At 41.0% G+C, this 27,693-nt stretch overlaps 1 protein-coding gene across 1 annotated transcript in view; it reads right to left on the bottom strand.

The window, feature by feature from the left end:
* Window positions 1–27,693, bottom strand: part of hcn2b (hyperpolarization activated cyclic nucleotide-gated potassium channel 2b) — a 78,423-nt gene that overhangs the window by 17,986 nt on the left and 32,744 nt on the right. Inside the window, exons 4-5 of the mRNA XM_047375113.1 lie at window positions 24,878–25,096; window positions 1,139–1,285 (exon numbers count right to left, since the gene is read on the bottom strand). Of these exons, the coding sequence (XP_047231069.1) occupies window positions 1,139–1,285; window positions 24,878–25,096 (366 nt within the window). The remainder of the gene's footprint in view (window positions 1–1,138; window positions 1,286–24,877; window positions 25,097–27,693) is intronic.

The following is a 27,693-nucleotide window of genomic DNA, read 5'->3' on the forward strand; positions in this document are numbered from 1 at the left end:
CATGTGACAGACGTGAAAGGGTTCTGGAGAAGCTGTGGTGAACGGTATGCTGCCTGCAACATTGTTCAGAATGATCAGTTTGATGATGGGTCACTGTTGGTCTGGGATGGCATTTACATGGAGGGACACAGACTGCCATTAGGTACTGGGATGAAATCCTCAGACCCATTTTTAGACCCCTTGGTGGTGCAGTGGGTCGTGGGTTTCTCCCGATGCATGATAATGCCCAGCTTCATGTGGCAAGAGTATGCAGGCAGGTTCTGGAGGATGAAGGAATTGATACCATTGACCGCCCTCCATGCTTCCCTGACCTAAATCCGATAGAACATCTCTGGGACATCATTTTAAGTCCATACCATGCTACCCGTTTACACCTTAGACTGTCCAGGAGCTCAGTGATGCTCTGGTCAGGATTTAGGAGGAGGTACGCCTGGAGACCATACGTCATCTCATAAGGAGCATGTCCCGATGTTGTCAGACATGCATAAAAACATGTAGGAGCCATAGAAACTGCTGATGGCCATTTTGAGTTGCTGCAATGACATTTCAGCAAATTTGACTAGCCTGCCACATCAGTTTTTCAGTTTATATTTCTCTGTGACTTTGGCTTAAGCCCTCTGTGGGTTAATCATTTGATGATGTAGCATCCTTTTACTCCTAACACATTACCCATTCCATGTCAGTATGGATATCCAACATATTTTGTTTTTTTTCAATAGAGATTTGGTCTGTTTTCAAAGTGTTCCTTTAATTTTTTTGTTTTAGTTTTAAACATTTAAAAACTGCAGTAGAATCACAGCTCAGATCTAAAGTTTTGGATTGTATTACCTTCTATGGCTAAAGCACTGTTATTCAAGTTATTCTGGTCTTTGTTTTTTGTTTGCAGCAGTAGGCAGTGTGCTGAAAACCATTTTTTGAATAGGTGGAACCAGACATCTAAACTGTCTTCAACTCCTCAGTAAAAAAGTGGTCAAAACAGTATGCACGATAATTACTATAAAGACCAGTTAATTTAGTAAATTCATTCACACATGGCTGAAAACTGCAAATAAGAAAATCCCAGTGTACTCCAGTATTCAGAAATGACAAATGTGTGTAACAATTGCAGACATAGAGGTGGAATGGAGTGTTTTCATACCTCTCTCAGAGGCTCATTAAGCTCCTCCAGGATGCTCTCCTCATCAAACATCTTGCCCTGGTATCTGTGCTCGTAGTAGTCATGGATTTTCTGTCTGAAGTCGGCCGGCAGTTTGTGGAATGACATGTACTGCTCCACTTGCTTGTACTTGAAGAAGGTGAGAGACAGGAGAGATTAGAAAGAGGGAAAACAGATGGCTTGATCAATATGAACAGGAGTTAAAGACACTACTGTTAACAGTTTGAGTGGTTTATCTGGCATTATGGTAATTTTGCCTCATGAGTATTAAAAGGTGACTTTACTCTCATTTACTTACAGATGACTTTTTAGAAGAATGTGTTTGACAGCATAGATCTGGGGTAATAACATCTCTATAAAATAAATGAATAAAACTTGGACACATTGTTAGGCAATGTTGAAAGCATAGATTTGGGTGTCTGAAGTAAATACCAAAAAAATATAATAAAATAAAACCGAACTTGGACCCATTTTTATGGTCGTTGGAAGACATGGTTACTAGCAACTCAATAAAGTAAATTAAAATAAATGAAACAAAACTTTTGGTTGGCATTTTTGGTTTGAAAATTGAGATGCTTTAATATTCAGACTCTTAGTTAGATTTATTAATTAGCTAGTTAGCCTTTTATCTCCACAGAAGTTCAACTTCAGATCATGCAGCCTGTGCTGAAGCACAACACTGATTGTCAAAACTCACCTGCTCTTGCTTTTAGTATCGTCTGCATCAGAAACAACAGTTTCTTTAACATAAGATAGAAATGTACTAATAGGCCACAGGCAGCGCCAATACTCTCCCTTTGGAAAATAAAATGGTTCCCAGTTTGTATTAGGTGCAGAATCAAAACACCACAGACTCTGATATTAAGTAAAAATTCAGTGTCCGTAAAAAATTGTCAGCAACAAATGTTTTCTTATGTCTCCAAGCACCTAAAGTAAATTTGGGATAATAAAAAGATGAATTGTAGAGTTTAGGGAGACACCATGTAACTGAGAAACAATGGGTTTGCTAAAGGATACTCGTCAATAATGCAGCTAGCAAATGTATGTCTAAAAGCATCAGTGTAAACAGTTTTAGCCAAAATTCAGGCTAAATTACAAACACGGATTCTGTTTACTACTCAGGTGACCTCAGAAGGCATCAGGTACACTGGATTTTATTAAGGTATTAAGGGGTATGAGATTAATTAGGGGTAAATGCAAAGGCACTTCACACTCTGACTTTTTGTTCATTAACAGACATTGAAACCCATGTATCAATTACATTCCACGTTATTATATCATGTATAGTGTTAATAGAACAAATGTTTTTAGTTGCAACATGAAAAAAATAAGTGAATGATTCAAGTCTATAAATACTTTTGCGAGGCGCTGTTGCTTAAAATGAAGAACAGAAAATTGAGGCTGGAGCCAAAACCCTCCAGTGGGCAAATCTCACTGGAGGGTCAAATTAAACGTGACGGATCACATACTGACCACTATTACTTTTTACCAGCATCAAGCACTACCTAACAAACACCTCTCTCAACTGACCATAACACATTTCATGCCTGGATATGTTCTGAAAATAGCAGCTGCGTAATCTACACTGTGGTTTCCCACATCATTTGGTGTCATTTGGGGAATGAATTACTGTTCCATTACTGCTTGTTCCCTCCATATGAATGGCTCTTGGATATGCTTTATTCATAGCAGGAGTGTGTGTTGTCCTTGTGGTTTAATGTGTTTCACCTTCCAGTAAAACCAAGAAAACATATACCATCATTGTGGTTCATGTGTCACAAAAATGTACGTTTATGAAATATGTCTGAATGATTTACAGCAACAGCAGCTGAAACTAGCGGAGCTGATACAGCATGTCCCATCTATACTGTACAAGACTCACCAGCACAAGGACACAAAAACAGAAGTCAAGATTGACATTCTTATTGACAGAAACAACTCATGATAATAGAAACACCATCCATCCATCCATTTTCTATACCCGCTTCTTCTGTGCAGGGTCACAAGGGAGCTGGTGCTTATCTCCAGCTGTCTGTGGGTGAGCGGCTGGACAGGCTGCCAGTTCATGTACACACAGGACAAACAACCAAGCACACACTCATTCACACCTAAGGGCAATTGAGAGAAACCTATCAACATAACAGTCATGTTTTTGGGCTGTAGGAGGAAGCCGGAGTACCCGGAGAGAACCCACGCATGCACGGGGAGAGCATGCAAACTCCTTACAGAAGGACCCCAGGCCGGGAATCCAACCAAGAACTTCTAGCTGCACAGTAGCAGTGCTACCAACTGTTTCAGCGTGTAGCCCAAATCCTTTGAGACAGTCGAACCAAGGACCTAATGATGCCTAGATTAACTCTCTACAGTCCTCCACTTTACCAACTGAGCTAATGAAGGCCATACAGGTCCTTCTCAAAATATTAGCATATTGTGATAAAGTTAATTATTTTCCATAATGTCATGATGAAAATTTAACATTCATATATTTTAGATTTATTGCACACTAACTGAAATATTTCAGGTCTTTTATTGTCTTAATACGGATGATTTTGGCATACAGCTCATGAAAACCCAAAATTCCTATCTCACAAAATTAGCATATTTCATCCGACCAATAAAAGAAAAGTGTTTTTAATTCAAAAAACATCAACCTTCAAATAATCATGTACAGTTGTGCACTCAATACTTGGTCGGGAATCCTTTTGCAGAAATGACTGCTTCAATGCGGCGTGGCATGGAGGCAATCAGCCTGTGGCACTGCTGAGGTCTTATGGAGGCCCAGGATGCTTCGATAGCGGCCTTTAGCTCATCCAGAGTGTTGGGTCTTGAGTCTCTCAACTTTCTCTTCACAATATCCCACAGATTCTCTATGGGGTTCAGGTCAGGAGAGTTGGCAGGCCAATTGAGCACAGTGATACCATGGTCAGTAAACCATTTACCAGTGGTTTTGGCACTGTGAGCAGGTGCCAGGTCGTGCTGAAAAATGAAATCTTCATCTTCATAAAGCTTTTCAGCAGATGGAAGCATAAAGTGCTCCAAAATCTCCTGATAGCTAGCTGCATTGACCCTGCCCTTGATAAAACACAGTGGACCAACACCAGCAGCTGACACAGCACCCCAGACCATCACTGACTGTGGGTACTTGACACTGGACTTCTGGCATTTCCTTCTCCCCAGTCTTCCTCCAGACTCTGGAACCTTGATTTCCGAATGACATGCAGAATTTGCTTTCATCTGAAAAAAGTACTTTGGACCACTGAGCAACAGTCCAGTGCTGCTTCTCTGTAGCCCAGGTCAGGCGCTTCTGCCGCTGTTTCTGGTTCAAAAGTGGCTTGACCTGGGGAATGCGGCACCTGTAGCCCATTTCCTGCACACGCCTGTGCACGGTGGCTCTGGATGTTTCTACTCCAGACTCAGTCCACTGCTTCCGCAGGTCCCCCAAGGTCAGGAATCGGCCTTTCTCCACAATCTTCCTCAGGGTCCGGTCACCTCTTCTCGTTGTGCAGCGTTTTCTGCCACACTTTTTCCTTCCCACAGACTTCCCACTGAGGTGCCTTGATACAGCACTCTGGGAACAGCCTATTCATTCAAAAATTTATTTCTGTGTCTTACCCTCTTGCTTGAGGGTGTCAATAGTGGCCTTTTGGACAGCAGTCAGGTCGGCAGTCTTACCCATGATTGGGGTTTTGAATGATGAACCAGGCTGGGAGTTTTAAAGGCCTCAGGAATCTTTTGCAGGTGTTTAGAGTTAACTCGTTGATTCAGATGATTAGGTTCATAGCTCGTTTAGAGACCCTTTTAATGATATGCAAATTTTGTGAGATAGGAATTTTGGGTTTTCATGAGCTGTATGCCAAAATCATCCGTATTAAGACAATAAAAGACCTGAAATATTTCAGTTAGTGTGCAATGAATCTAAAATATATTAATGTTACATTTTCATCATGACATTATGGAAAATAATGAACTTTATCACAATATGCTAATATTTTGAGAAGGACCTGTAGAGACGCTATTGACTGAAATAATTGTAGCAAAAAACTAAAGATGCTTTAAGTTGACAATCTGTGCAACAAATCCATATATCCCTAAAGCCTGAGTTGTTTTAAATCTTATAAAAAGTCTACCTCTCTCAAAGAGTGTGTGTCTGGTGTGTGAAGTGATGTAAGTCCTTCCTGTTCTCTAAAAATCTCAACAAGAGAATTACATCAGAAAAAGAGAGGAGAAAAAGAGAATAGCTGTCTCTGTCCAACAAGGAAGAAAGACCTAAACAGCCCATTGTTTTCACAGGCCAGGGAGTCGTGTGAGAGTGTCATGTCTGTGTACTATGTGTGTTCCTGTTTGTGAGTCTGATTGAGGACCATTTTTTGTGTTTCACCAGCAAACTAAGGACCATTTGTTGTAACGGGAGGACATTTTCATGGTCCTCACTTGGTATTTTTCTGGAGGTTAGGTTTAGGACTATGGTGTGTATTGAGACAAGGTTAAGGTTAGGGTATGTACTGGTGATGGTTAGGTTTAGGTTTAGGGTCTCAATGGAAGTCAATGACAGTCAATGCAAGGTCCTCACAACATAGAGTAAGACAAGTGTGTGTGTGTGTGTGTTCTTGTACTTGTTGCTGAGTGAAAACCATTTTTCGTATTTTTATCGCAAAGTGAGGACATTTTGACAAAGTGAGGACATTTTTCTGGTCTTCACTTTTTCAAATTCCGTTCTTGGGACAGGGGTTAGGTTTAGGACTAGGGTATGAATTGAGTTATTGTTAGGGTTAGGGATTAACTGGTTAGGGTTAGTGTTAGTGTTAGGGTCAGGGTAAGGCACTAAAAATCAAGGAAAATGAATGGAAGTCAATGGAAGTAACCGAAAAGTCCTCATAAAGATAGTAAAACACGGATGTGGATGTTTGTGTGTGTGTGTGTGTGTGTGAGTACAGGTATTGCTGAGGTCTATTCCCTTAAGCTAACAGTCAGTGACACATGCACGTGGTCATGATTCCTCTAAATTACATTTATCCACACTGCAAGGTGGCATTTGTCTCAGAGAATCAGTTTTTCAGTGGGTCGAGTTTGATTTCATGAAATAAAAAAATAAAAAGGGCTACAATCAAAGAACACTTGAACCTCATCGTTGAACCTCATCGTTGCAATACAAAGTGCTTTAATGGTTCCCCCATTTATTCAATGCCTCCTATTACACACATCCACTCATTTACCTGTAGTGCTTTTACTTATATTGAAGGCAAGTCCAAAGACACCTTAACAAAGTAAAAGTGTGAATTAAATGGCAGTAATGGTTATACAGACCAACAGTTTCTAAAGATGTATTATAAACTGCTGTTGTTAAAGCTGGTAGCTAAACAACAAAAAATATGCTTTAATCAAGATTATTTTAAAGAAAAACTACTAATACCACTGCCACCTTTCAGCTGTCTTACAACTAATTTCTGAATTAGTGACAACATTTTATTGTAATTATAATATGAGTTTTAGTTTTAATTGCTGTGCACAAATACTGGTACATTTCTTCCAAAGTACAGCTTCAGATCTGGATGAAAAATTATGTTAATAAGGCATTTTGAATCATTGATTTTCTTGACACTCTCTGCCAGGAAACTATTTATATGCAAGTAAAATATATATAATATCACAATTTATTTTTAATTTAACACAATAAACACTTTATATTTTTTATTGACCACATGCTGAAAGTGTGAATAGTTCTGCCATAAACATTTATAGGATTTTCAGCCTTTCAGCTTTTTATTATATCAGATAGGCTTTATTTGGTTTTCCTTTACATTGCTGGTGCAGCTGATGAACTCAACTTCACAATATTTGAAAGCATTCCTGACATTTTGTTACACTGAGTGACAGATCTTGATTGGGTGCCTTTTGTTCACCTTGTAATATTTGTGACTTTGCATTAAATGAGCCTGAAAATTCCAGAAATTGGACAAAGTCCTTCCTATTTGTTGTGTGTCAGTAACAATAATGATGTGACCAACTTGCAGAGCGTCTACCTCATTTAGTTAAAAATGGGGATAAGCTGGAAGATTTCCATTAAGTGTTTCCGGCCTCAGGATTCAGAGTGTGACAGTCTCAATTAAACTGAAATGACATCTCAGTGGCTGGTGGAGAAGAGGCGATCCGTGAGTTTCTCAGCATGAGGCTCAGATTAGTGGCCATGTCACTCAAACCAAGGGGGATGAGACTGAGACTCATATGACCTCACATTTTATTACTATAGTAAGTGGCAACATTTAAATCATCCTAGAGATTATGTACAACGCAGCTTACGTCTTATGAAACACAACTTTGAATCCCAAAATGAACATAAAGTGGACTTGGAGCTTCCTATAGCTGTTGTATAAAACTAGCCAATTTAATATATTTGGAAAATTAAATAAGACCCTATCAGCCAGTGGGCTTAGCAGGAGGCAGATGCAGCTAAAAAGGTTTTTTATGGGATGTACTGCCCCGAGTTGGTGGATTTTAAGTATGATGCACTGCTGTCAGTGTAAGCTGCCACAGAGGGGAGAAGTATGAATTGAATTGGCTCTTTTATTAATGGGTTATGCTTCTGAGCATCATGGCTCAGGGTGTGATATATTACATGTGCGTGTGTGTATTTGAGAATTGCTGAGTATTTTTGATTGAATGATTGTGAATGAACCATATTGATCAATACACAAAAAAAGGAAAATGTGAAGGGTTGTGAATATTTTTAGGTGGCAGTGTATGATTTATGTTAAGGCATGTGTTTCTGGTGGTGGTGGTTTGGGCTATGATACGCAAACATGTTCTATGAATATAATTTTCAGACTCTATACCTAGAGGAATAAGGTACAAACTTTTTTTTTCCCCAAAACCATATCAAATGATATATGATAAAGAGGTGCAATAGTCTGCACTGTGCGCATCAGAGTCCCATCATGAGACATGCAGGCATTGGCCGGTTATCGCTCACAAGGTAACTTCTAAAAAGTTACAGTTTTAAAACTAGAACTGTAACATATGGCATTTTATTATTGTTGCTTGGTTTCTTTGGACAGATTAACTTTATGGTTCTTAAATCATGTTTTGTCAATGGGTAAAGGCTGAGCAGTCAACTCTAATATTCTTTTAGGGAAGTGCAGTTCTTGCTTAAATTCTTCTTTCTAAGCACATCCCTCTCAATGATGAAAAATAAAAAAATAATTCACGTTTTTACTTAATAAATAAACTTGACCTATAATTTTTCAAGATCACTGCCTTTGTCTTAAGAGATTGCTGATTTTCTTAATCTTATGTAATTTAGTTTTTTCAAGTTTCATACTTATTTTGATGATTTAGTACATTCAACATTTAAGCTCAGTGGAAAGTAAAAGTTTTTGTTATTTCCTAATAAATATTTTTGAGTTGTCATTAATGAAGTGTCCAGCTGGAAGTTCGAATCAGTGAACCATGGCCCAAAGGTGAGATGGCTTAGCAATGAATAAATATAGTCTTGGCTCTGGTGAGGTTGAAAAAAAAAAAAAACAACTTCTACATTACAGTTTTATTGTGTCAAGGCAAAGTGAAATAGTGTTTTTTTTTCATCAAGGGAGGCCCCAGGGGACACATGTCTCCACCTATGTGAACATGCTGCTCCATGGTGCTAAAGGGGGAGAGAGTATGATGGGGGAGTGGAAACAGGAGTGCAGTTATGTAATGGGTAATGCCTTCTCTCCATGTGTGGTGTCCACTGGCAGCTGGTGTACTGCCCATCAGCACAAGGGCAAACGCACAGATGAATGGGGAAGGGCTGGTGGCTTGGAGATGGAACACGGGGTGTGGAGAAACTCAGCAGGAGGCAACTGGTCTCCATAACATGAAGAAGAGATGACCGAGGGACAATAAGGTGCATTAACTGTAACATTGTTCGAAGTTATCAAACAGCCAGTGTAGGACCTGGGAATTGTCACATTTTTTGTGCGGAATCTAGAACAATCAGCCCTAATGCCTCCGAAACAAGCTGCAAAGACTCAGAAATCATCTAAAGCAGAAACTACAGGTGACCCGAGAATGGCTGATGCGAATGCTAGCAATGGAGACTCAGATGCGGCGGCTAGCTCGAGCTCGATTCTTAACACCATTAGTGAGCTGAAGGAAGAATTCACACTGAGGTTTGACGGCCTGTTCAGCGCTATTAAGGGAATACAAGGGGACCTGAAGGCAGTGTCACTACGTGTTACTGAAGCAGAGGACAGAATCAGCACTAATCAAGATGAGGTAGCATCTTTGAAAACTCAGACCAGCACCATGCTCGAATCTTCACCTGGTCGGTCTCCCAGAGGAGGTAGAAGGATCTGATATGTGTGCCTTTCTGGAAAGGTGGATACCCGAAGTGCTTGGTGAACATCATTTTCCTCAACCCATACTGATTGAGAGGGCGCACAGAATTGGCGGAGCCGGCGTTACTGATGCTGAGGCAGGGGGCTGCTCTGTTGCACGTCCTAGAATGGTTATAATGAAGTTTCTAAACTACGTGGATAAGTTTCGGGCCATGAAGGCTGCCAGGAGCAAGGGGGAAATACTCTACGACAACCAGAGAATCATGTTTTTCCCCGACATTTCCGCCGATCTGGTCAGATGGAGGAAAGTCTTCGACTCGGTGAAGAAAGAGCTGGCTTCCCTCTCCATCTCGCGATATGGGATAATTCAACCGGCGAAACTCTTGGTGACTATTAAGGGGAAACGACACATCTTTGATACCGCAGCGGGAGCGAAGGATTTTGTGTGTGGTTTGAAGGACGGTACCCTGGGATCCGCGGATTTAGAGACAATCTGAGACCTGTCTATTTGGCTGGTATGTTTAAGTCACTAAACTTTACTTCTTTGACCTCACAGGTAGTGTACTTAAACATTGTTTAATTTGTGCAAAATAACTGTTTGATTGATGCACACGTAGTTTTACTTATGTTAATGTTATTTCATGCAGGGCTCTACTGCGGTGGTGGGGCATGCTGTTCCTCGCTGCGTTGAGGACGTGGGTGGACCAGTTAGGCGTCATGATTTGGATGCGTGTTCTGTGGGAGATAGGGGTGTATCTCAGTTGGGGATGTACACTCAGGTATGTTCATAATGTCCCTGGGCACATTTTTTTCATTTCATTTATTCTTTTTCTTTTATATTATGTCTTCAGTTTTCAGTCATTTCAAGTTTACTACGGACAACTTTATTGTCATTACAACATGTCCTCTGACCTTCAGTTTACATCTTGGAATTTAAGGGGTTCAAACAAACTTGTCATGTTAAAAGTGGTTATGAGTAGGATCAAACAATTAAAAGCTAAAATAGTTTTTATCCAGGAGTCGCACTTGACCCCTGAAGAGGTAATCAAGGTGAGGAGGAGGTGGCCTGGTCATGTATTCTCAGCCTCTTTTAGTTCACACTCTCGTGGAGTAATTACACTGATACACAACTCTGTGCCTTTTCTTCTTATTAATGTGGATGAAGATCGATTAGGCAGATACCTCATTATTCAGTGTGAAATCTTCTCAGTTTGATTAAATCTGGTTAATATATACGGGTCCAATGAAGATAATCCGTCCTTTTTTAGACACCAGTTTCTCTCTTTGGCTACTTTACTTGGTAACTTTATCATAGGTGGGGACTTTAATTGTGCTGTACAGACTGGAATGGATAGATCTACTGGAATTGATGCTTCCCATAATCAGACAAGAAAACAGCTGCTACAGTATATTAAAGAATTTAATCTATTTGACGTCTGGAGAGAGAATAACCCTGACCAACTAACTTTTTCCTGTTACTCTAGTACATGTCAGATATTTTCCAGAATTGACTATTATTTAGTCTCTGCCTCCTTGGTCTCTACAGTCTCGCGATCCTGGTACGATAGCATTATAATTTCGGATCATGCTGCGGTTTCATTTATTCTGAACATGCCTCAATCTTTGAATTACTCCCCAAGATGGTGTCTACAGTCATTTTGGCTTAGGGATCCAAAATGTATAGAGTTCATTGGTACACAAATTGATTTTTATTTTGAAATTAATACAAATCAGACATCAGACGCTATACAGTGGGAGGCTTTTAAGGCCGTTTTGAGGGGCCAGATGATAAGCTTTACAAGTTTTAAATATAAACAGTCAAGGTTGGAGATGGAACAATTGGAAAAAAAGATAAAGGATACTGAAACGAACTACTTTGCAAATCCCTCTCAACATTTATTTGTGGAACTTAATGAGCTAAGAGCTAAATACAATGTTTTATCTACAAATAAGGCAACTAAAAATTTGATGAAACTAAAGCAGTCCTATTACGAACAGGGTGAGAAGTCTAATAAACCCTTGGTATGGCGTATTAAACAGGTGGAAACTGAAAGAGCAATAAATACAATACAAACAGATGAAGGCTTGTGATCTAGTGACCCTACAGAAATTAATAAGACTTTCTCAAACTTCTATGAAAATTTATACCGTTCGGATTATACGACTTCAGCTTTTCAAAAACAAAAGGAATTTCTTGATTCATTAGACTTTGTCCCCCTAAAGAAAGACTCTCAGGTGGCTCTTGAGCTTGACCTAGAGGCCGAAGAATTGTCTGCGGCTATAAATAGCATGAAGGGGGGAAAAAATCCTGGACTGGACGGGATTCCCATCGAGATATATAAAACTTTTAAAACTAAACTAATACCACCTCTGTTAGGGATGTATCGTGAATCTTTAGATAGCGGATCCCTTCCCCCTTCTCTAAGTACAGCAGTAATTACTTTATTGTTGAAACCAGGGAAGACACCTACTCTCTGTGGATCTTACAGGCCAATTTCACTGCTTAATAATGATCTCAAAATCCTTTGTAAAGTATTGGCTAGACGGCTTGATCTCAGTTTGCCAGAAATAGTACATTCTGATCAAAATGGCTTCGTGCAGGGAAGACAGGGCTTTCACAATATCCGTAGAGTACTTAATATAGTGTTTAATACATCTGGCTGTACGGACACTGCCATTCTGTCTCTGGATGCCGAGAAGGCCTTTGACAGGGTGGAATGGCTGTATTTATTTGAGAAGAAATTGTTTAGCTGGATTCAACTTCTACATGCTGCTCCACAGGCTGTAGTTCTAACAAATGGGCTATTTTCATCACCTTTTGAACTGCACCGGGGGACAAGACAGGGTTGCCCCCTTTCGCCTCTGTTATTTACCCTTGCTATCGAGCCACTTGCTATGGCGATTCGAAAAAGCACCAATCTGAATGGAATAAGGATAGGAGATATTGAACATCGCATAGACCTACATGCAGATGATGTAATTTTGTTTTGTTCTAACTTGAAACAGACTCTACCTACTTTACTTTCTCTTACGAATACTTTTGGGGTCTTTGCAGGTTACAAAATAAATAATACCAAATCAGTACTACTATTTATGAATGAAAATGCGAGACTCAACCCCCCAATTCATACTCCTTTTCAGGTTTCATTGAAGGGCTTTGTGTACTTGGGTGTGTTGATTACTCCTATCATTGACAAAATTGTCCCAATGAACTACGATCCCTTAACAGATAGAGTTACAGAGCTCATAAACAGGTGGACAAAATTACCTATGTCTATGATCGGGCGCATCAATGTTTTGAAAATGTCAATTTTACCTAAGTATTTGTATCTTTTTCAATTGATTCCACTTGCTCCCCCACTTTCTTTCTTCCGGTCACTTGAGGGACTCTTCTCCTCCTTCATTTGGAACAACAGGCATCCTAGGCTTAGGCTCACATTGTTGTATCTTCCATTTGATAGAGGTGGATTACAGCTACCAAATCTTATGTGGTATTACTGGGCAGCTCAAATCAGAGCAGGAATGTTTTATTTTGCGGAGGGCCATCCCCCAGCTTGGGTTCAAATAGAATCTCACTCAATTAATATTCCTTTGAATTTATATATATATTCAGCCAACAAAAACAAATTAGCCAAACAGAACAAGAACCCTTTCCTCAAAAATACAGTAATGATCTGGCACAGTGCGGAGACTTGTAAGCTATCACGGTTTTCTGCTATCTTTGGTAATGACAAGTTTCAGCCTGGTAGAGCAGACAGCAGGTTTAAAATATGGGCATCTCGAGGGGTGGCTAAAATAGCTGACCTCTTTAAAGACGATCGTACTTTCATGTCTTTCGAAGAACTTAAGGCCACATATGGAATACCCTCAAAACATTTCTTTAAATATCTCCAACTGAGAAGTTTCGTACTGGGTAGGCAAAGCAATAGGTTGATTCTTCCACGACTGTCTGCTCTTGAAGATTTTTCGTTGAGATTCTCAGACTCCAAGGGGCAGGTATCCTTTCTTTATAACTTGTTTGTAAGTAAATCCAAAGAGTCATCATAAATCATTTTAGAATCCTGGAGAGCCGATGTGCAAGAAAATATAACAGAGGGATAATGGGCCAGAGCTTGTTTAACAGCTCAAACTCAAAGTGTGAATACAAACTCTAAATTACTACAATACAAATGGATAAGCAGACAGTATATAACTTCAAGTAAGCTGCACCTGTTTAACCCAAATATCCCGGATACGTGCATTAAATGTAAGCAAAAAAAAAGGTTCATTATTCCATTGCATGTGGGAATGTCCTCTGACGCTCTCTTTTTGGGAAAAAGTATTGAACCTGGCTAGTCGGATCATTGGAAAAGAAGTACCTCTCAAACCTTAGTTATGTTTATTGAACATTTTCCCAGATAACTTTGTGACCTCCAGAAATGAAAGATCCCTACTCAACATTTGGTTTTTGGAAGCCAAAAGATGTATAGCCCGTTCATGGAAAAGGGATACACCTTGTAGTACTTCGCAATGGTTAAAAGGGATGTCTTTTTATTTGGCTTTGGAAAGGATAAGCTACACTGTGAAGAATAAACTTGAAAGGTTTTGGAAGATCTGGAAGGTTTTCTGTAATTTCCTTGAGAATAATGATATTGAAGTAGATGGCTGGAATGAGGAGTGGAACTGAAGATAATTTATTTATTTTATTTAGTTTGATTTTAGTACACATATGTGGATTTTTCTTTTCTCTTGTATGAGCCTTCTTGTTCTATGTTGTTCACCGTTTGTAAATTGACAAAATGTGCAATAAACATGTAAAAACAAAACAAAAAAACTGTAACATTGTTCTTTCTGTAGCACTGTTTAGGAAGGTAGCCTAAACACTCACAGATACAAGGTAGTAAAAGATAAGTACTATTACCTACAACCCTTATGTCAACCCTTGCACCCTTGCATAGTTGTTACTTAACAAAAACACATATTTACTTTGTTTAAGATCAAATAATCAAGGCAATATTGTAAGCTCAACGTATCTAATGAGACAATTTGGATGTCTGAAAAAGTCTTTAGATAGGAGATCTGAAAAGCATCAGAAGAGATGTTTCTAAGAAAAAGGTCAACACAGACCTTAAAATACAATTTTAAAGAGTTTATTTTTTCAAGAATTGTCTGAGTCAAGGTTTTATGACATCTACAGAGGTCTATGATGACCCTGAACATTTGGGGTTGTGCAAAATGAACTAATTAGAGATTCATCAGAAAAACCAGCTGTGAAACCACCACTGACAGGAAGGCAGAAAAAAGGCCATAAGTAAAATTATTCAAACTAAACAAAAACATTGTGGATGGTGGATATTTTTGGCTTCCAGCATGAGAATCAGCTTGACCTCATTTGTTTTAATTGGTTTTATTGTGTTTAATCTTTAATTGTTTTTATGCCATATTTATATTTGTCTTTTCTTTTAATGTTTATAGTTTGTAGTTTTGTGTAGCACTTATTGTGGTTGTTTTAAAGCGCTTTATAAATAAAGCTGGTATTGTATGCTATGGTATGGTATCATGGCTCCATGCTTTTTGGGTCCTCATGATGTTGAAGACATTGAATGTCATCTACATTTTTGTAAAATCTAAGATAATACAAAGGCATCATTGCGTAAAATGTGTTTAACTTTACCAGATGACTTGGTATTTAGATAATACTGCCAGGGCTGGAGTTTCTGTTTTATGTTTTTGTCTGTGTTTTTTCACTCCTAGTAGGTGCTAGTGCTCAGCAGTGGTAGAGACAGGTGTTTTCCATCTCGGTGATTGAGTCCTGGAGTACTTAAGCATGAACCAGCCAGCATCTCATCGCTCGAGTATTAGCCTCTGTGTGAACTGGACCGGCTTCGTTCAAACACTAACTACGTTTTCAAGGACCTTCCAAGGATTACACCGGCGACTACCTGGAGGTTACCCAGGCTGGCCCCGGTGGCTTTGTTATGCACTAGCCTCGCTCCTAGGATCTCCCCAGGAAGGATCTTCCACACACCTACCCGACGCCAAACTCTGGAACTTCCCCGGCTGGCTTCCTCCGGACCTGGATTATCCAGAGACCATTCAACCTAACCTGTCCACCCTCCATGTCTCCGCTGACACTTCGCCTGCACTCCAAGCTCTAACCCAAGTAACTAAGAAATCATTGGACTTATTGTCTCCATATTCACTTCTTCTCCAGTCCGAGTCCCTCTCCTCCTGGCGGATTGCCTACTCCCTCCTAGTAAGAGACATTTCACATTTATGTTCCGGTTTGGTTTACTGTGCCACTTACCTGTCGATTTTCCTTACAGTTGTTCCTGCACACCATACCGATCCATTCTCCTTAAATAAACCTTTTTCAGACTTGTACCCGTTTCCCTTGAGCATGATTCTGGATGTGGGTCAGAGCCATATGTAACACTATGACAGAATACTCGAGCCAACCCGACCCAGCAGAGGCGCTCAAGGAAATTCTTTCCGATCATACTCACCATATTCAGTCTCACGATTCCACCTTACGCTATCTAGCCAAACAGCAAGTCAGATGAATCAACAGCTCGAACAGGTAACTGCCATGTTACAGCTATTCTTGAACAAGACCCCCACTCAGATGTTAGAGGCCGCAGCAGCCAGTTCAGAGACCCAGCGTCTTCCTTTCGTCCGTGACGTAATTTCCCCCAGTCCTGAGAAATATTCAGGTGAGACCAGTGACTTTAAGGGTTTCTTGTTACAATGTTCTTTAGTGTTCAATCGTTCCCCCCACTCTTTCCCCCATGGTGACTCTAAGATTTATGTTATTGGCCTTTTGTCAGGAAACACGCTAAGATGGGCTGAGTCCCGTTTTTCTAGTTGTATCCAGTTTGATTGCACATTTTCTGATTTTGAGAAGGAGTTTAGGAGAAATGTTTCTTTCTGTATTGATTATGTGGCTTCAGGTCGAAAGTTATGGACTATTAAGCAGCGGAGTAGACCGCTAACAGAATTTGCTATAGATTTTTGTATCCTTGCGGCAGAATCTGGCTAGGACAGCCGGGCCCTTAAATCTGTTTTTTTTCATGGCCTAGATGAGACTTTAAAGGGTGAGCTTGTTTTAGTGGATGAGCCAGAGTTATTGGAGGATTTCATTGGTAAAGCCATTAGAATAGATAGCTGGTTAAGGGAGAGGAGGAGGCCCAGAAATGAACGCAGTTATGTTAGGACCCAGCCAACGTTTTTGCCTACTGTTAACCCCAAGCCCCGTTCCCAAGAACTGGCAGAAGAAACTGAACCCATGCAGGTGGGTATGGTGCACCTCACTAGCGAGGAAAGGCAGAGGCGCTGGCAGGCTAGGCAATGTTTTTATTGTGGCTCCATAGAGCATCTTGTAGCCGACTGTCCAACTTGTCCTCCTCGGCCAAAATATCAGGTCCATCGGTAGATAGGGACATACCGGCGGGACAGACTGTTTCACCCGAATCCCTCAGATTTTGTTTGCCAGCCACGTTACTACTTAACCAACAGGTCCACAATCTCTCTGCACTGGTTGATTCAGGAAGTGAACAGAATCTTATAGACTTGGATCTAGTTAAAGCATCTGGGACCGAGACTGTGGCTTTAACAGCACCACGTCTTGTGACAGCCCTCAACGGTCAGGAATTATCTCGTATTACTCACCAAACTAAACCTATAGCCCTCTTGTTATCTGGCAATCATCGAGAATTAATTTCCTTCTACTTTTTTCCTGTACCTACGCACGTTATGGTGCTGGGTTTCCCTTGGCTTAGTAAACAAAATCCTCACCTTGATTGGGTTAAGGGCAGAGTTGATTCCTGGTCCACCAGTTGCCTCACTACATGCCTTCAGTCTGCAGTCGCTCCCGTTCCCCCTGACTCAGTTGTTGAGGAGAGTGATTTTCTGGATCTTACCTGGGTACCTTTGATATACATGATCTTAAACAAGTGTTCAACAAAGCTAAGGCGCTTTCGTTACCTCCACACCGACCCTATGATTGCGCCATTGACTTACTTCCAGGAGTTTCCCTGCCCACCAGCAGGTTGTATCCCATTTCTACACACGCGCAGCAGACTATGGCGAAATATATTAATGAGTCCGTGGCTACAGGCCTTATCCGCCCTTCTTCATCACCCCTAGGCGCAGGTTTCTTCTCGTCAACAAGAAGGATGGTTCTTTAAGGCCCTGTATTGATTATAAGGGGCTTAATAACATTACAGTTAAGAACAAGTATCGACCTTCCTTTACTTTCTTCAGCTTTTGAACCTGTCCGCGAGGCCACAGTTTTCACTAAACTTGACCTTAGGAATGCCTGCCACCTAGTTAGGATCCGCCAGGGGGATGAGTGGAAGACAGCTTTTAAGACCCCACTCGGACATTTTGAATACTTAGTCATGCCCTTCGGCCTCTGCAATGCCCCCGCTGTCTTCCAAGCACTTGTTAATGTCCTCAGGGATTTTTAGAAACTTTTTGTGTTTGTCTACCTAGACAAACACAAGCGTGCTGCGGTCCGGGCTGTGGCAGAGGCAAAAACTCGGGCCTGGGAGGAGTTCGGTGAGGCCATTGAGAAGGACTACCGGTTGGCCTCGAAGAGATTCTGGCAAACCGTCCGGCGCCTCAGGAGGGGGAAGCAGTGCTTCGCCAACACTGTTTATAGTGGGGGCGGGAGACTGCTGACCTCGACTGAGGACATTATCGGGCGGTGGAAGGAGTACTTTGAGGATCTCCTCAATCCTGCCATCACGCATTCCATGGTGGAAACAGAGGGGTTGGACTCTTTCATCACCCAGGCTGAAGTCACTGAGGTGGTTAAAAAGCTCCGCGGTACCAAGGCTTCGGGGCTGGATGAGATCCGCCCTGAGTACGGTCGGGGACAGTGCCTCTGGACTGGCAGACTGGGGTGGTGGTCCCCCTTCATAAGAAGGGGGACCGGAGGGTGCGTTCCAACTACAGGGGAATCACACTCCTCAGCCTCCCTGGTAAGGCCTACGCCAGGGTATTGGAGAGGAGAGTCCGACAGATAGTCGAACCTCGGCTTCAGGAGGAGCAGTGTGGTTTTCGTCCCGGCCGTGGAACACTGGACCAGCTCTATACCCTCTACAGGGTGCTCGAGGGTTCATGGGAGTTTGCCCAACCGGTTCACATGTGTTTTGTGGACCTGGAGAAGGCATTCGACTGTGTCCCTCGTGATGCCCTGTGGGGGGTGCTCCAGGAGTATGGAATCGGGGGCCCTTTATTAGGGGCCACCCAGTCCCTGTGCAAGCGGAGCAGGAGTTTGGTCCGCATTGCCGGCACTAAGTCGGACCTGTTCCCGGTGCATGTTAGACTCCGGCAGGGCTGCCCTTTGTCACCAGTCCTGTTCATAACTTTTATGGACAGGATTTCTAGACGCAGCCAAGGGCCGGAGGGGGTCTGGTTTGGGGACCATTGGATTTCGTCTCTTCTTTTTGCGGATGACGTGGTCCTGCTGGCCCCCTCTAGCCAAGACCTACAGCATGCGCTGTGGCGGTTCGCAGCCTAGTGTGAAGCGGCTGGGATGAGGATCAGCTCCTCCAAGTCCGAGGCCATGGTACTCGACCGGAAAAGGGTGGCTTGTCCTCTTCAGGTTGGAGGGGAGTTCCTGCCTCAAGTGGAGGAGTTTAAGTATCTCGGGGTCTTGTTCACGAGTGAGGGAAGAATGGAGCGGGAGATCGACAGAGGGAGCGGTGCGGTTTCCACAGTAATGGGGGCGCTGTGCCGGTCCGTTGTGGTGAAGAGAGAGCTGAGCCGAAAAGCAAAGCTCTCAATTTACCGGTCGGTCTACGTTCCTACCCTCACTTTTAGAGACTTTTAGAGAACAAACTGTACGTGAAAGCGGAGAAATGTGAATTTCACCAGACCTCTGTAACCTTCTTGGGTTTTATTCAAGAGGGTGGTCCGTCCAGACCCAGAGAAGGTTAAGGCTGTGTTGGAGTGGCCTATTCCGGACTCACAGAAACAATTACAAAGGTTTCTTGGCTTCGCCAATTTCTACCGCCGCTTCATCCGGAACTACAGCCAGATGGCAGCACCTTTAACTGCACTAACTTCCACTAAAGTGCACTTCCTTTGGAACTCCGCTGCAGATCAAGCCTTCCGTGTTCTTCAGGAGAAGTTGCCCAGGCACCCATCTTAAAACATCCAGATCCCTCCAGACAGTTCATTTTGGAAGTCGTCGCCTCCGAGTTTTTGTTGTATGTTTTTGTCTGTGTTTTTTGACACAGGCGCTAGTGCTCAGCAGTGGTGGAGACTGGTGTTTTCCATCTGGAGTACTTAAGGAGAAAGTCGACTACCTGGAGGTTACCCAGGCTGGCCCCGGTGGCTTCGTTTTGCACTAGCCTCGCTCCTAGGATCTCCCCAGGAATGATCTTCCACACACACCTACCAGACGCCGAACTCTGGAACTTCCCCGGCTGGCTTCTTCCGGACCTGGATTATCCAGAGACCATTCAACCTAACCTGTCCACCCTCCACCTCTCCGCTGACGCCTTGCCTGCACTCCAAGCTCTAACCCAAGTAACTAAGAAATCATTGGACTTACCATTGTCTCCATATTCACTTCTTCTCCAGTCCGAGAGGTAATTAGTTCATTAAGTCCTCTGTGGTAAGGAATTCATCTGGTGCTAGAAGAAAAATGATAATATTAATCCTTGAGGTCGCTGGTATGAGGCAGTTATGGTGAGCTAATTACCTCTATTAGAAAGATTGGATTAGAACCAGCTCTTACCAGCAAACTCCCAAGGATTATTAGTGTCATTTGATTTGTTTTTCTGTGTTCGATTTTCTGTGTCATTGAAATGTTTTTCCTCATGTACAGCGTTTTGAGTGCCTTGTTGCTGAAAAGCGCTAAATAAATAACTTGACTTTTTGCTTGGTTTATTTCCTAATAAAGATATCTTTATCAATGTTGAAAAAGAAAAAAAAAAGTTCAAATTTCTTGCTTCACTAAAATAGAACTTGACCTACAACTTTTCAAGATATATCAAGAATATCCTTTAGCTTACACTGATTTAAACCTCTGTTCTCTTACTATCATCCATGTATCTATGCCTTACAATAATTTTCAATTTATTAAAAAATCAAATTTATATATTTGATAACATTGTCATCATTTTTGCAATAGTATTAATTCATACTACAATACATTTTTTGCAGCAGTAGGAAGTATATGCAGTTCTGTTTTTAAACAAAAGTATTTAGATAATTCGAAACATAAATTTTTTTTTTATTTTAAATATGCTTGTAACTTGTAACTAATAAATTTTCAAACTTCAGTGTTTTTTCTCAAGGTTATCTTACAAACATAATTGTATGCATCTCTCTCATGCTTGCCTCAGACTTAGCTGTTTAGGAATGTTATCTGTAACTCAAAAATGGTACACACTAAAAATGTTAGGTTCTGTTGAGTTATTTTTTGATAGGTTCTGAATTTCAACCCATTTGTTTATTATAATTTTAACTATAAACAAGTGATAAGACTTAAATACATTGTTGCAGATGTGAAACTTTTAAAATTTTAGATACTGGGGTTAGTGTAACTGGCCCATGCATACAATAAACAGTACACAAAACTGAATGAACCTCAATGCAAAGAAGGAGTGAAAAGAGCAGAAAATCAAAAATCATTATGTAATTAAACTTAGAGCCCAGATTTTAAGTCTGATCAAAATGTAATTAATTTTAAGCAAACAGAGGAAGCTTCTTCCAGAAAAGGTTTCATCAATTACAAAAGCTAAAAGGAACATTTAAGCGAATTATTCTAAAACAAAAACAAGTTAGTTGTGGTTCCTAAAGTAGTTGAAAGTAATGAAAAGTATGTGACATCATAACAAAGTAGAACAACCCAAGGTGACCAATGTACTGTTGATGAAAAAGTTGTCAAGGTAGTCTGGGAAATAAACAAACAGGTTGGAAATACCCGACCGTGTTAGCATTAATATCCGTGTCACTGTTTCTCCTTCTGTTCTGGTTCGAACACAAACTAAACATGCAAATAGTTTGACTCTGAAGAAAACTGATGGGTTCGTTTGTTTAACACAAGCCGTGTTGGAAACACAGAAATCCCCTCAATCTTTCATCTGTTGGGTCTGAGCCTGCAGCAGGAGATGATAACTACCACAGCTGTTATTACATTTCTTTCTTAACATGGAGCACAAAGCTAACTGTTTACTCTGTTAAGTCAACACCTGTCCGTGCTGTCATTAGCATTTAGGCTACTGTATACAATTAATCTGTTTTCCCACAATGCTAAGTTTCAATCCACATCAGCTCAGCACATACTTTAGTGGTTACTGATGGACAAACAGCCATGGGGCATCAAGGATCAGTGGGTTTGAGAATTACTTGTTGGTTCATCCTTACAGGGTGTTGCATCTCTATTCATTATTTTTCTGTTGTGCATCACAGGAAAACAGGAAACAGGATAGACAACAGGAACCAATGGCTGCGTACGTCACAGCCCTGACAGAGGAGAGACGTGAGTAACTGACAAAAAGCAGATACCAGCTTGGAGACAGCAGCTCTTTCACCTTTCCTTTCCATTTCTCTTGAGTCTTTATTAAACACAGAACTGGGCCTACAGCAGAAGGACCTCCTATTAGGCTTACAACCCTAATGTCAAAGTGCTCAAGTGGAAAGCAATTATACTGCTATTGTGTGGTAACTTTTTTGTCTTGGCTCACACAATGAAGCTGAGAAAGGGTTTCAAAAAGGATTATATGGCAAAGTGACAGGAAAGCTATGAAATTAAAGGAACAGTAAGCATTCATCTAGTGCAGTCTGGGTACTGTGGTACTAAATGTAAAACAAAGACTAATAAAATCTGCCTGCTAGAAATATTGTATGTGCTTAGGGATACACGATGAAGGGGAAGCAATACTGTTTCCTTACAGAGAGAATACAAAAAAAAAAAAAAATCTGCAACTTTAGGAATAACCCTTGACCACAGAGCGCATTATAGGAAAGCTGAAATGCCACAATGAAACAATAAATTACAAATGAGTAGAGTGAATATGTAAAAATATGGGCAAGATCAAAAGAAACTGAAAAATAAAATTAGATTTCACAAACACAGAAGCAAGCATTGCAAGGTTTAAAGCTGGACAGATCAAAAGGCAATTACATAAAAAGCAAGCTTCCTAAAATGTGTTTCAAGTAGTGGTGTTGAATTAATGACTCTGATTTCTTTTCAGAAAGCTACAGGCGAGAAGGTGGAGGTAAAAAAAAACAAAAACTGCTCCAAAGTTTGCAGGTTATATAGGCTGTTGGTACAAATTTTTGACATTTAATTTTATTTGCATGTGAGGCTTTCCTAGCCAAGAACAATGTACCAACTGTCAAGTATGCTGGTGGGAGTGGCATGCTTCTAGGCCTTTTTGCTGGCGGTGCTGTCAGTGCATTGCACAAAATCAAAGGAATAATGAAGAGGGATGAATACATTCAAATTATTAAACTTCACCTCAAATCAACAGCTAAATGGTTGCAGCGTGACATAGTCAGATGTTCCAACAGGACAATGATCATAAACAAACATCAAAACTAGTTTTGAAATGAATAGATCATGCTAACATTACCCTTCTGGAATGGCCTTGATCTCAGTCCTGTTGCAAATTTGTGGATTATGTTTAAAAGATGGATGCATGCAAGGAATTTAAATTAATTATACCATTTGTGCCAAGACTAGTCAAACATCCATCCAGGATTGGGCCAGGATCTAGCTACCATGGCTACAAAAAGTGCCAGGTTTTTCCACAGCTCATTGTAACATCTTAACAAATATAACTAGGAGTGTTTATATATATTTGGATTTGCATGTATCCTTCTAAATTAAAGAAAACAGCTTGAATTATGCCATTCCTGCTGATGACGAGTGTATGAGAACCTCTCACCAGAACTGTGTCATGCTTGTAAGTCGTACATACTGTAAATGGACTGAACTTATACTTTAAACAATAGGGATCTGCTTCCTTTTAAGAACCACTAAAGCCAAATGAGTCAGACCTTCATTTAATTGACCTTCATTTATTGTGAACACAGGCTGGTATCATGACCTTAAAAAGCAAGTCGGTCTTGAACATGATGCACCATCAATCAAAAATAACAAAATAAGGAGATTAAAGCTGATTACAACTCAGAAAGATAAGATATAATTAGGTCTTTTTGGGTTCAGAGGAAAGGTCCTGTTGTTCTGTTGTGTTTCCTTGTGACTCTATATGGATGTGTACACGGTACAGACTGCAGGATCTCCACATCACCCAGGAGCTGAGGGAGCTAACAAGTCACAGAACACCCCTGACACAGTGGCATTACAAAGCAACAACACACACCCCATTTCCAGCATGCACACTCTATGAGCTTTGATCTCCTGCTGTACAAAGAAGGCAGATGTGCGCTGGTCTAAGTGAGTTACAATGATGAATGTGGGACTAATGGAGCAGATGTTTCTATCAAAGTGAATTGGTATCAAATGAGCAGTTTGTTTCTGTTCATTTCAAATGTCATAACTTTATTTACACTGTTGGGCAGATAAACAGAAAGTAATGTCTTTATAGGTTGTTATTGTGGCATCAGAGATGAGACACAGAGCCCAACAGGGATGTGAGTAAAGCAATACTGGGAGTAACAACCTGATCTGTATCCTCAGTCATTTACACAGAGACTACAGTGTAAAGTTTACTATTTCTCACTAATTTACAGCACAGTATTAGCTCAGGTATTGACACATTTTAAGAAATCTTGTCATCATGAGCAAAAAATTTTTATAAAACAACCCCAACTGCAAATATCTGAAGAATAACATCTTTAATTAACTGGTATATGATTTTCTGACTCCCTTTCTCCATTTATTTGTGTTCTGATCCCTGTTTGGGTCAAATCACTCTTATAAGACAGATGATGATGTCTGATCAAACTAAAATGATGAAATCATATAGCCACATTTCCCTCATAAAACACTGTGAGAAAAAATAGAAAATTGCTTTAAATTGTCAAAGCTGGTACAAAAGGTCCCCTGACTGATATGCAATGTCCCGTTAAACCCGGCTACAGATGACTAAAAGTACGTATGAATTAAATGTGTACAAGGACAAAATAACAGCCCTAATTAATATGTATGTATTAGCCAGTACTGAAAATACAAAAAATGTACAGATAACAGTGCTTTGATGAACAAATGGGAAAATAGACAACAAACCTAAAAGATCAAATTAACTGACCAGGATCTTCAACCAGGATCGTAGTGTTGTCAGTGTCCAAGCGAACTAAGTGGAGATGGTCCATTTTTAGTAAAATCCATTTCAGTGTCTAATAGTGATGCCCTGTGCTGAATCTATGCTTGGATTTGTTAACTTAATCATATTTTTTGGAGATTCTAGATAACGTCTGCAGTGTTTTGTGACAGCATATCTACCTTTTCCTGGTATTGCCGCCTCGATGAATCCAGAGACTGGATGAGCGCGGTTGCGTGTCCAATAAACATGGCATAGCAGGTCGCACCCACGATCATACTGAGCATGGTCAGCCAGATGTCTGACATGCTCTCTGGAGCTTGTCGGCCATATCCAATGCACAGCATGTGGCTCATGGCCTTAAAGAGGGCAAATGAGTAGAGCTCGCTCCATGAGTCGTTCTGTTGGAGAGCGGGAAAAATTGGTCAGATGGATGAAGGTACGGTTTTTGGTTTGATATTAAGAGATCCAATCTTATGATTAGCAGTGGTTAAAGTCTCTAACGAAGAAGCAGCAAATGCATGTACAAGTGTGACTGAAGTGACGAAAGAGAGGATACATTAGGAAATGAGAGGTTTCATGAGTGAGAAATGCCTGGTAAAGTCTATGGCTTTATATCTGCTGAGTGGGTAAGGTTTCTGAGAGGGTCTAATCATCATCGCTGAGCGGCCTTGCCTTGTCCCTGCCAAGTAGAAGATGTAAGAATAGAGTAGTTAATGAGGAGCCTGTGCTGCCTTCTCTATTTCTCCTTTGATTGGTGCTTACATACTAAGTCGGCCCTAATTCTCTCATGCTGGACTCATTAGACAGCCCTCCATAGACACCACTGGAACCTCACACCCCCCCTCTCAAACAGTTACCGTGAACATGCTGCCTGAAGGGGACCCATGTGTATGAAGGGTACTTCTTCGAAAACTCACAAGCCCTTAAGTCGTTTGATTGGGTAGATTCTTATCTGATTTGTGTTTTTCCAGCCTCATTTGCATGAAATTTGAGATTCAAATGTGTTTGGTTCTGAAGCAGGAGAAAGAGGATGTGTTTGCAGAGGTGCAAATGGTTGAAAATTACCATTTATGAAGGTGATCTGACGCACTGTAAGAAAAAGAGGGTATTTGGACTACTGCTGTAAAGTAAAAAATTCAGTGGCAGGTTTTGAGCCTTCAAGCTGAATCAGTCCAGTAAGAGCAGTGGCTAATCCTTCTAACTGAAAATAGAAAGTTGCCACTATAGTTTGAAATGTTTATAATTAAAAGCATAATCACCACATCCTTGGCTTAGTTACTATTACATACAGGGGTTGGACAATGAAACTGAAACACCTGTCATTTTAGTGTGGGAGGTTTCATGGCTAAATTGAACCAGCCTGGTAGCCAGTCTTCATTGATTGCACATTGCATCAGTAAGAACAGAGTGTGAAGGTTCAATTAGCATGGTAAGAACACAGTTTTGCTCAAAATATTGAAATGCACACAACATTATGGGTGACACACCAGAGTTCAAAAGAGGACAATTTGTTGGTGCACGTCTTGCTGGCGCATCTGTGACCAAGACACCAAGTCTTTGTGATGTATCAAGAGCCACGGTATCCAGGGTAATGTCAGCATACCACCAAGAAGGACGAACCACATCCAACAGGATTAACTGGACGCAAAAGGAAGCTGTCTGAAAGGGATGTTCGGGTGCTAACCCGGATTGTATCCAAAAAACATAAAACCACGGCTGCCCAAATCACGGCAGAATTAAATGTGCACCTCAACTCTCCTGTTTCCACCAGAACTGTCCGTCGGGAGCTCCACAGGGTCAATATACACAGCCGGGCTGCTATAGCCAAACCTTTGGTCACTCATGCCAATGCCAAACGTCGGTTTCAATGGTGAAAGGAGTGCAAATCTTGGGCTGTGGACAATGTGAAACATGTATTGTTCTCTGATGAGTCCACCTTTACTGTTTTCCCCACATCCGAGAGAGTTACGGTGTGGAGAAGCCCCAAAGAAGCGTACCACCCAGACTGTTGCATGCCCAGAGTGAAGCATGGGGGTGGATCAGTGATGGTTTGGGCTGCCATATCATGGCATTCCCCTGGCCCAATACTTGTGCTAGATGGGCGCGTCACTGCCAAGGACTACTGAACCATTCTTGAGGACCATGTGCATCCAATGGTTCAAACATTGTATCCTGAAGGCGGTGCCGTGTATCAGGATGACAATGCACCAATACACACAGCAAGACTGGTGAAAGATTGGTTTGATGGACATGAAAGTGAAGTTGAACATCTCCCATGGCCTGCACAGTCACCAGATCTAAATATTATTGAGCCACTTTGGGGTGTTTTGGAGGAGCGAGTCAGGAAGCGTTTTCCTCCACCAGTATCACGTAGTGACCTGGCCACTATCCTGCAAGAAGAATGGCTTAAAATCCCTCTGACCACTGTGCAGGACTTGTATATGTCATTCCCAAGACGAATTGACGCTGTATTGGCCGCAAAAGGAGGCCCTACACCATACTAATAAATTATTGTGGTCTAAAACCAGGTGTTTCAGTTTCATTGTCCAACCCCTGTATGTATATATGGGATTTTCAGTCATGTCTTGCACACCCTGCTCTAAACTAAGGCTCACTTGCACTGCCACAGATTTGGAAAATATGTCAAATTGTTATTGTTATATTGCAGGCTGCCACATTGCAGGTGGATTAATGCCAGGATTAGGAACCTGAACCCTTAGAGCACAGAAATATACTTTCTACTGTAATCAGCTGCATCTGTCTGTCTCTGTTTCAAACTTTATCATTTTACTGTCGAGCACATAGATTTGAGAGCGAAGTGTAGGCACAAATAAGTGCACAGTAATTAAATGAAAGTTTTTGTTCCACTGGGATTTATTTTAAATGTACCAAACATGACATGTTAAACAAATGAAAGATAAGAAGACTGAGATGCAGCTTTCTGAAAAACAAAAAGAGAGAATTGTCTTTGAGCCTTTTTGACATTTTGTATTAT

The sequence above is a fragment of the Girardinichthys multiradiatus genome, chromosome 9 (genome assembly GCF_021462225.1).
Source record: "Girardinichthys multiradiatus isolate DD_20200921_A chromosome 9, DD_fGirMul_XY1, whole genome shotgun sequence".
Lineage (NCBI taxonomy): Eukaryota > Metazoa > Chordata > Actinopteri > Cyprinodontiformes > Goodeidae > Girardinichthys > Girardinichthys multiradiatus.